At 36.3% G+C, this 10,846-nt stretch overlaps 2 protein-coding genes across 2 annotated transcripts; both read right to left on the reverse strand.

Moving 5' to 3' along the window:
* Positions 1–2,047: 2,047 nt before the first annotated feature.
* LOC116288662 (WW domain-binding protein 4-like) lies at positions 2,048–6,282 on the reverse strand. The gene is made up of 10 exons (XM_089039308.1): positions 6,196–6,282; positions 6,013–6,085; positions 5,862–5,924; positions 5,698–5,769; positions 5,236–5,389; positions 4,494–4,604; positions 3,826–3,868; positions 3,550–3,610; positions 3,121–3,296; positions 2,048–2,481 (listed from the first exon to the last, which is right to left on the reverse strand). Coding segments are annotated over exons 1-10 (972 nt in total). The 5' UTR covers positions 6,198–6,282; the 3' UTR covers positions 2,048–2,264.
* Positions 6,283–7,240: 958 nt separating this feature from the next.
* LOC116288437 (carbohydrate sulfotransferase 14) lies at positions 7,241–10,299 on the reverse strand. Its single transcript, XM_089039307.1, has 3 exons — positions 10,076–10,299; positions 8,819–8,850; positions 7,241–8,354 (listed from the first exon to the last, which is right to left on the reverse strand). The coding sequence occupies exons 1-3, from the start codon at positions 10,242–10,244 to the stop codon at positions 7,545–7,547; spliced, it is 1,011 nt and encodes a 336-aa protein (XP_088895433.1). The 5' UTR covers positions 10,245–10,299; the 3' UTR covers positions 7,241–7,544.
* Positions 10,300–10,846: the final 547 nt, after the last annotated feature.

Genomic DNA, 10,846 nt, shown 5'->3' on the forward strand with positions numbered 1-10,846 from the left:
TGTAGTTCGTTTACTGTCCTCGCTTGGCGTTCTGTGGGAACGTCTGTTGTTGTACTTGTCACTTGGCTTGCTTGGAGATTTAGGCTTCCGTTCTCGTATTTCATTGATTTCTTCGTTATTTGTCTTATCCACTAGACTCATGGCTTTTAACTGACTGCTAGCTAATTCACTTGAGCGGCAAATGTTGAGGGCTTTGTTGAGATCTAGACTGTCCTCTTTTAAAAGACGTAGTTTTGTTGCGTGTTCTCGTATACCAAGAACGAGTCGATCCCTGATAAGCTCTTCCGTTAACGGACCAAACTGACATGATGAAGCGCATTTTCTAAGGCGATTTACGTAGCCATCTACGGTTTCTTCTGGGCCTTGAGTACAGCTGTTGAACAGATATCGTTCGTACACCACGTTGCGCTTTGGTTTGAAGTAGGCTTCTAGCGCGTTTAAGCATGTGTTTACGTCGTTCTTTTCTTCGTCACTTAACTTGAGATTAAGGAATATTTGCAGACATTCCTTCCCCATTACAGAGCGAAACGTTGGTAGTCGTATCTTTGGGTCTTGCTGGTACAGTCCGGTTGCGACTTCGTAGTCCTCCCACTGTTGTTTAAAGAAGTCCCAATTGTTTACTTGATCTCCTTTGGTATTCATCGGCGTTGGTACCGGAAAATGCGACGTGAATATTGGTCCTCGTGGACCGCTGCTGGTCGAAGCTTCCTCCTTACTTGACATATTACTTCTTCAATGCCTCGGCAGTAGGAACTTGACGGTTTTTTCAGCTACTTTGGAAGCGTTATTTCCAATTTATTTCTGACACCATGTTTCAAGACGTGTTCGTGTTGGTGGGGAAATAGTTATGCGTCTTTAATCAAACAATCACTTCTCTAAGTATCTAATTACAACTGCGTAAGCTAATATTGTAACAGCTATAGTCCATCCTTTTTGGCCAAATATGGCCAAAAATGACCTATTTTGCATCCTTCATGAATAATGGATATATTTTGAAAAGGTGTGAAAATGGCCCAAAATCGATCAAAACCATGGGCTATAGTCCATGCTTTTTGCTCAAAAATGGCTAAAAATGACCTATTTTGCATCCTTCATGAATAATGCATATCATTATAAAAGGTGTGAAAATGGTCTAAAATCGATCAAAACCATGGGCTATAGTCCATCCTTTTTGGCCAAATATGGCCAAAAATGAGCTATTTTGCATCCTTCATGAATAATGGATATATTTTGAAAAGGTGTGAAAATGGTCAAAAATCGATCAAAACCATGAGCTATAGTCCATCCTTTTTGGCCAAAAATGGCTAACAATGACGTATTTGGCATCCTTCATGAATAATGCATAACTTTTGAAAAGGTTTGAAAATGGTCCAAAATCGATCAAAACCATGGGCTATAGTCCATGCTTTTTGGCCAAAAATGGCCAAAAATGACCTATTTTGTATCCTTCATAAATAATGGATATATTTTGAAAAGGTGTGAAAATGGTCCAAAATCTATCAAAACCATGGGCTATAGTCCATGCTTTTTGGCAAAAAATGGCCTATTTGGCATTCTTCATGAAAAATGCATCTCTTTTGAAAAGGTGTGAAAATGGTCCAAAATCGATTAAAAACATGGGCTATAGTCCATGCTTTTTGATCAAAAATGGCCAAAAATGACCTATTTTGCATCCTTCATGAATAATGCATCTCTTTTGAAAAGGTGTGAAAATGGTCCAAAATCGATCAAAACCATGGGCTATAGTCCATCCTTTTTGGCCAAATATGGCCAAAAATGACCTATTTTGCATCCTTCATGAATAATGGATATATTTTGAAAAGGTGTGAAAATGGTCCAAAATCGATCAAAACCATGGGCTATAGTCCATGCTTTATGCCCAAAAATGGACAAAAAGGAGCTATTTTGCATCCTTCATGAATAATGCATAACTTTTGAAAAGGTGTGAAAATGGTCCAAAATCGATCAAAACCATGGGCTATAGTCCATTCTTTTTGTTTTAAAATTATTCAAAATGTCGTATAAGATTTTACAAAAACACAAAGCATAGAAGAATTGTTTATTCTGTATATTAAACTAGTCATAAGCATGTAAAGTTACTGACACTGGGATTCAGAGGTTCTAATTTATTCCTTATGTCTTCTTGTAGTATCAAACCAAAACAACAAAGGATGAAGGAGGAAGAAAGAACCCCTGTACCCCAGGATAAAACTTCATCCAAGATATTTGGGAATACTGTAGTACATTGAAGTCTATCGAATTGGTTAGTTCAGTTTTGTCTGTCGAATATTTCTCTTTTTTTCACTGTTCAATTTTCTTTTTTTAAATGCAATAACCTGATCATCAGGTTGATGAAAAGTAATCTTTGGTGTTTGACGTTGTTTGAATTTGCTTTCTGTTTTTCTGGCTGTGACTTCTGGATCTTCTGTTTCATCTGTTTCTTCACTGTCATTCATTTTGTCATCGTTGTCAGTATTTTTACTGCAGAAGAAAGGGATAATATTGGGATAATGTTGGGATAATATTGGGATAATATTGGGATAATATTGGAATAATATTGGGATAATATTGGAATAATATTGGGATAATATTGGGATAATATTGGGATAATATTGGAATAATATTGGGATAATATTGGGATAATATTGGAATAATATTGGGATAATATTGGGATAATATTGGGATAACAAAGTGATAAAAACTATGCCCCAAAATAGTTTTGGGCATAAATGATAAGAAATAACTAAATATACTAGTTTCATATTCAATGCATACCACTGTTGTCACAAACCACAGACCCATTAAATTTACAAATTTCTAATTTTTACAAATTTTTTAAAGATTTAGCCTCATCTTTAAGTCAGTATTCAGAGTACAGATACCACTTAAAGACTGTGCTTATCTAACCTGCACTTGGGCATAGCTAAGATTTTCTGAAGGAGAGCCTACATTCAAAATATGTCATTTTCTTTAAACCCCAAAAATGCCAATTTGCAATAATAGGTCACATGACTCTAGCCCTTTGTCAAAATAAATGTTAGAAACTGAAATAATAGGAACAGCTGGGCTCATAATAGATGAAAAACGGTTGGTAAAATAGTAGGAAAGATGTGTGTGTACCTCAAATTGAGTGGGGGTTCGATAATCTGTACTGTCGTCCAGGCACCATAAGGTGAAGATGATTTAACTTTTGTGTTCTTAACTTTGTCCTCTATATCTTTATTGCTTTTCTGCTCTGGTTGTGTGTCCTCTGATTGCTTTACCTCTGGCCATTTCTCCTCTTTGCCTTCTTTTTGCTAATGCAAAACAATGAAAGAAATTCACATCACAAATACAATCAATCCATCAATCAATCAGTCAATCAGTCAATCAATCAGTCAATCAATCAATCAATCAATCAGTCAGTCAGTCAGTCAGTCAATCATTATTTTGTACCATTATACTCGCACACTCAAAAAATGTAAACAATTTAAAACAATATTAATACTACCATAGTTAACTTTAATAGCAAGTAAAAATTAGCTGGTTGATTAAAGAGTAGCACCTTACCTCTGTAGTGCTTGCTTGTACTTGTGTTTCATCTTGTTTTGGTGTTTCGTCACTTGTATCGCTGTCAGATAACATTAATAGCCATTTATTGTTTTCTATATATAATAAACTCAAAATGAACTGTTTTATACTTTTTCCTCTTTTTTTAATGTTTTATATTACTAAGAAGTTTCAATCCCTGAATGACTTATTGTAAAACATGAAAAAGTCATAGGAAAGGAGTAAAAAAAATCATAAACATGGCTCCTGACGACAATTTAGAAACCTTTGACTTACTTGTCTGGTGTTTGTAAACAATCTGGGACGTCCCATTGTGATGCTGTAGAATATATTCAAAAGGATCATGTGGATTAAGCTTCTAAATTTATATTGTTTGAGGCAATAAAAGTTTACAATATAGAGTAGGTTCCATATGAGTGGGAAATGTATGGAACTGCCTTATAGCATGTACAATGTAGGGTATGCAATAACACTGAGATGGCTTCCTATCATTTTCCTGTCAAGTATCCAATCACATCACAGTCATGGCTACACGTATAATGCATTCTTCATGGTTAGTGAATACAACTGCTGCCTAGTTAGCTCAGTTAGTAAGAGCATCGGCCTTTTGCAGGCTTGATTCATCAGATCAAGCCTGCTGCACCAGATCAACACTTGGGGTCTTAAAATAACTAAGGAGAAGGTGCTGCCTTTGTAATTACATCTTCAAATGGTTAGACCTTTATGTCTTATCAGATAAGGACTTCAAACCATAGGCCCTGTCTGTCTTCACTATATAACCCCGTATAGTGCAGAAGTAAAAGACCCACTGAAAAAGCAGGTGATTATTATAGTTAGTACTCATACTAACGCTACAGGGCCCACAGGCTAATTAGTTATGATGTTGTGGTGTCCCTGCCCTCAGAGGAAAATAATACAGTACAGATGTAAAGACATTTTCTTACCTAGTGTTTCAGAGTTATAGTAGTAATAGTAGCCTTCAGGTGATTGTGCTATAGACCAATGATGAGAACAGTGAGCTACTGGTTGGCCATCGTTATAGACTATGGTACAACCTGCAATAACAACATTTTACATATTAATGTGTATTCCAAAACTGCAATCCAAATTTTTTTTAAAAACACTACTTTATTCGCATCAGTGAGTGCGAAAGGAGATATTGAGGTTAGCCCTATCGTGAACATCTCCTAAGATTGAATTAGAATTTAGTAGTAGTTGGTTTTTGAGGAGGGAGGAAATACGGAGAATCCAAAGAAAAAACTCTCAAATTACAGGGGAGAACCAACAAACAACTCTACTCACATACAACACCAAGCTCGTCGGGACTCGAACCCGGGTTGAATAGGTGAGAGGCAAGCACTCTCACTGCTACGCCACCCATGCTTGGTTTTCGCAACTAATGTAGATGAAACGTTTTGTTGAAATTCAAAAAGTAAACTAATCAAAAATAGAACATTTAGGACTACATGATAGCAGCCATGTTGGATGGCAGATAAGAAAAATCCAATTCCTCAGAGTATTAAAGAAATTATTGTTTTAACATCTAACATAGTTAGCCGCTGACATGCAATCATGCATATTTTAAGCATCTATTATTGTACATGAATAGAGTGGGGAATATATCCAGAATGATAATACGTTAACTAGTCCATGCTGATTGTGGCGTATCTAGATGGTATGACTAACCAGCACTGGATGTTTCGTTATGCGTAGTTGTTGTGTTTCCTTCCTGGTAAGTCTTTTGTTGGTAGGATACTGGTCTTGATGTAGAAGTTGTTTTCTGTGTAGCTCTGTTGAATGCTTCTTCACCAATGTCTTTCTTGTATGCCTCTAGTGCAGCCTGAAAAAGATTACTATACCACAGTAAGACAAGTGCATTGTACATTAATTTAGCCAAACACAACACTGCTCATTTGATACTTGTACACTGTACGCTTTGAGCATTTACCTCTGCACTATCCATGCCAAGCAGCACCTGCGTTGCTTTGTTAGTGATTACTTTTTTTAATAAGTTAATCAAATTTACCTTCAGTATGGTAAAATAGACAGTCTATAAAACACACGATATATAACCCAATCCATCTGTCTTAGCACTCTTGACCTCCCTATAGCTTTCTAAACTATTTGAATTGTTATCATAAACATTACATCTTCAATTGCTTGCAGGTTCCTTTTCAATTCTTCATTGTCTTTCAGAGTTTGAGCTCCTCTCTTGTGGACCTAACATGCAGAGGTAAATAAACAAGGTTTTTATTTGGTACTTCTTGACTATTGTAGATTTGGTTTGAAGCAGCTATGCTAAAGGGTCTAACCTCTTTTATTTTTCTTGCAACGTTTTCCTTGTGTTTTTTGCCTCTCTCATGGAACTCTATACTCTGAATTTGAATTAAAGCAAAGTTATGTATCATGACTTGTGTAGCAGTGCTAATAGACTGGTCTACAGCTGTAGAGCATTTTACTTACGGGTTTATTATCAGTAATCCAACATTTACAGAAATCACAAAATTTTTTAGCTTGTGACTGCCAGTACTCAGTCCTACGAAACAACATGGATTTATAATCAATTTAACTTGGATATTAAAGTATTAGCAGAACTAATCTTATCATAAACAGTAAAGGTTCAGTTTACATTTCTGATATACTTACATTTCTTAATTTTAACGCAATATCTTTGGCTTAAAAAACACAATTTTAAATAAAAACACGATTTCGAATCAGGTTTTCAAAATGGCGGCCAAAGCAGAGAGATACTAGGGACTAATCATCACTCTTCTTGGAGTATAACACAGGTAACCCATTATGAATTTTTCCCTCTCAAAACTAAGGCTATTTATTTAAAAAAAGTTCATGTATTTCTGGGTCCAACCGCCCTCAAACACCACTAAGATACAGCGAAAAATGTTCACAATGATTTAATCTCCACCTGAAACAATTATCACAAATCCTGTCATGAAGAGCAAATAAGAATAGGACGTTTGCATGATGTCATCATTTGACTCCCACTACCAAGATGCTTCGCGAAATTTCTTTCTTATTTAAATTTGTATTTTCTCATGAGAATAGTAAGACAATTGATGCTAATTAACTGAACAAAAGAAAGTGTGCAAGGGAGTCTGGTAGTAGAGGTCAATGACGCCATCGTGCAAACGTCCTATTAGCTGGTTTTGGTTTTGGATGATTGACATCACACTTTAACATATACCAACTTGTGTACTTCCTAAGAACGCGCGCGCTCATTGGTTAATTGGAGGTGAATATTGTACGATATTCACCTCTGAACCTTGGAATATTGAGTCGGCAACCAATTAGCATCTGCTGGGAATCGTTTTGCTACAATTTACGATGAGGAAATTGAAAAAATGAAAGTAAATGCCATTCCTATCAATACTAAAAAGGCAACGAAGTATGGCCTAAAAGTTTTGCTAAAAGTTTTGCGTGAATTTGTCACCAAACTAAAAGTTTCTGTTTGTTTGTTCTTATTGAATTATTGTATATAACAATAAGTTACTCTTTACACAAGTTGGTATATAAAAACAATTATTCGCCTCAGGCTCAGTGAATATCGGGGAATATTTACCTCGCCGCTCGAAGACTCGCGTCTCGGTAAATATTCCCCGATATTCATTGCTAAGTATATAATAAATGAAAAGTTAATTCTACTGATAATATTATGGTTTATAAACACATGACAAACATTTCTAAGAGTTTAATAGAGGCATATTTAATATGCATAACTTGTACTGACTCTTTTTTACATCCCGCTATAGCTTTAGATTATTTTTGCAATTAGTAAATCAATCGGGTTTATAATTTTCGTAGCTATTTCGTGCAACCTTTGGTAAATAAAGTCTTCTATATATCTATTCAACATTTGCGGTGCGCACAAGCTTTTTTTTTTCTTCTTTTTTTATTTTATTTTTTTGCGGTGCGCACAAGCTAATTTTTGTCATGCGCATGCATCAAATATGCATTAAATATATAGTGTAACAGGTTTTTTAAAATTCTGGTAACGGGAACGAAAAGAGATCATAGTCTTTGATGTACTTTCTTACAACAGCTCTTAACACTGGTTTTGGGACCTGATTTATCAGGTGATCAAACGAGGTTTGGTTAGTATATTCATAATAAAAGGACTGTTTTGTGGGGAATTTTACTTTATCATCAACTTGTAAATGGTGGAGAATCCGTTTAGCATCTTGTGCTAATGTGTCAAAAGAACCGATGAAGTCGTAGTTTACTGCGCATGGCTGGGACAACTCCTGATAAGGCATCCAATGCATGTCCATTTTAAGAGGTTTTGAGGTGCTGAGGTATTTGAAAAATTCCGTGATAGTTGGTACATCTTCGTCGATATAACTCCTTTGATGCTTTGACTTCTTACGAAACTTCTTGATAATCTGAGAGCCCCAGCGCTTAACAAAGTACTCTCTGTACCTAAGAAACTTGTCTTTGTAAGCAGAAACCAGACGTTCTAGTGGCTCCCGAACGAACAAGAACTTGTAGTATGTTCTCAATCGCCGTTCGATGCCAAACGGTGAATAATCAGTCAAAAAAGCGAATTTTTGATGATCGACTTTCTTGATCGAACTAGCTGCCAGAGCTTCTCCTGCCAGGACTGAGAACACTCTCTTCCAGTTCGAACACGCTACCTTGGGGAAGAAACAATATAGAATTTGGTGCCTATCGTCGACTATCATCTGTCGACCAGTCGCTTGCTTCTCTTCTAACGAAAGGCTTGACCATGATCGCTTGCCATGGAGACGACAACGCTGTTGTAGGTGTGACACACGTTCTTCGCTGCTCAGCTGTTGAACAAGATTAATTATAGGTCACTAGACAAATATGAGTATGGCATATTTGATCATATTCACTACATGCGAATAAGCGCCAGTAATTGATTATTATTAATAGTGGGGGAGAGGGAATTAACCCAAATCCATCCAAACAATGGGGTAGTGTTCATAAAAAAATATTCGAAAACGAGTCGAAAACCATCCAAAATCCAACCAAAATCGTCCGAAATGCAGCAGACATTGAGTGGCTGGCTACCTTACAAATCAAGGTTTCAAGGTTTTTATTAGTTTCCCAGAATGAAAATTTTATACTTTACATATTACTGTTAAAACATAAATCAGACACCCCCCCCCCCCCCCCCCATCCTACGCACAAAAGGTGAACAACAGTTTATATCATTAATAGCATTTGTACGATACCGTAAATAACAAATTATCTGTTCATAAGAAATCTCGACCACGCCCCTGATACTTACGAGAGGTCTTGGGGGTAAATATTGACTTGAACCTAAAAATGTTTTTATATGCGGTTAGTAATTTTCGTCGGGTTACTCTTTAAAAAAAACCCAAGGTTTTGTGCAAGGGCGGATCCAGAGAAGGGGGGGATCAAAGGGGGGCTGAAGCTCCCCTTCAGCAGAAAAAAACAAAACAAAACAAAACAAAACTGAAGAATTAAATGCGTTTTTTTGTTTTCCGTTGTGTTGACGGAAGAAACTCAATTAGGCCCCCCTAAAATTTTGGCTGGATCCGTCCTTGTGGTGGGTGGAGACCAGTGACTATGTGTTAGGGCTCTGTGAGTCTATATATCTCCATCTTTACAAATAAGCCACCCCCCCTAAAAATAGGTCCCACATTACTGATTCTGGTACAGCTCAGACAACACCAATGACCTTGAGATCCCATGGTATACTTTTGTCTAAATTAAATGTAATAAGTCCAACCAGCACCACATTGGCACTTACTAACTTGTTTAACTCGAAAGATAACTGAGGGGGAACTATAAAGTATTTCGAACAGTAGAGTACAAACACTTAATGTGGCAACATAAATATCACTAAATAGTGTTATCTTATGCTAATTCTATTGTTTTCTTTTGTTTAAATAGTGCTATTTACTACTAAATAGTGATAACTATTGCACACATTTAGTATTTGTCCTCTATTAAGTTAATATTTTTAAATAAGTAATATTTCATTTGGTATCTTATATACCGGTGGTACATCGATTGAAATCCAAATAAAGTTTAACTATTAGATAATGTAAAAATTATAATATTATGAACGTCTATACATGCTTAACCTCCCTCCCTCCCCCTCCCCCCCCCCCCCCCCCCGAACTTTTGTAGCTTAAGTTTTCCGGTCGAGTTCATGACAAGTTATGGACGATCCTCAATATTCAAACAGTAGATTGTAAAACAAATAAAATATCTTAATAAAAAGTTCAAATAACAAGTGAACAATAGTTGAAATAACATATGAATAGACTCTATACATGGTCATACATGCACAAAAACCTTTTCAGAACTTTTGTAGTTTACATATTTATGACTGTATATTTATCAGTACCGTCACGTAAAGATGGAAGATCCTCATATATCACTATTTATAAATAACTTGTAATACAAATAAAGTATCCTAATAAACAAAGGAAGAGGTGTGTTAAATTTGTAAATAAATAAAAGATTAGAAAAGAGAAAACATTGCAAGAAGCAAATAAACAATTGGTAGACTTACGGTAAAGCCGACTTTTAGCATTGAAATCCAGAGCACGAGTTGTCGACCCGAAATGTTTTATCTTGGCCTGGTAAACCTTGTTTAAAGCTGGCATTAATGCAACTAAACTAGCAATCAAACACAATATAGCTATAGCTGAAAGAATTCGACGACAAAACCTAAAGGACATCTCGCTAGTTGATACAGAAATGAAGCGAAGGTCAGTGAAGAAGTGCGTTACTTTACTAGGGTAACATGATACTTAGTAGAGGCTAATTGAAGGGGAGGAGGGGGCGCGCTTAATAAAGACTGGGGGGGGGGGGGGGGGGGAAGGAGGGAAGGAGGGGGGAAGGAGGGGGGAAGGAGGGGAGGGCTTATCTTTTGATGCGAGCTGTTTTCCCGAGGACGATAGTTTTAACAAATTAAATCAATGTGGACTGAAAAAATTAAATCCATTCTTGATAGATTAGGCCTTGGATATTTAAGGCAGCATGATTGTTATGAAAAGGAAGAAGATCGGTGGATATCTGTAACAAAACTCATTAAACGAAGAATCGAAGATCAAGAATTTCAAATTTGGCTTGGCGACTTATATAACGACGAAGGACGAAAAGATTCACAAAAAATAAATTGAGAACGCTATAGAAGGTTTAAAACAGTCTATAAGCAAGAAGAATACCTGAGAGAAGTTAGCAATATCAAACATAGAATAAGTCTTACAAAACTCAGAATCAGCCGATCACTGTCTTCAGGTTGAAGTAGGCAGGCACTCGACCATAGACTAAACCTGAA

This window comes from Actinia tenebrosa, unplaced genomic scaffold (assembly GCF_029948245.1).
Source record: "Actinia tenebrosa isolate PJP-AT-01 unplaced genomic scaffold, QUT_ActTen_1.0 PGA_scaffold6__47_contigs__length_16458017, whole genome shotgun sequence".
NCBI lineage: Eukaryota > Metazoa > Cnidaria > Anthozoa > Actiniaria > Actiniidae > Actinia > Actinia tenebrosa.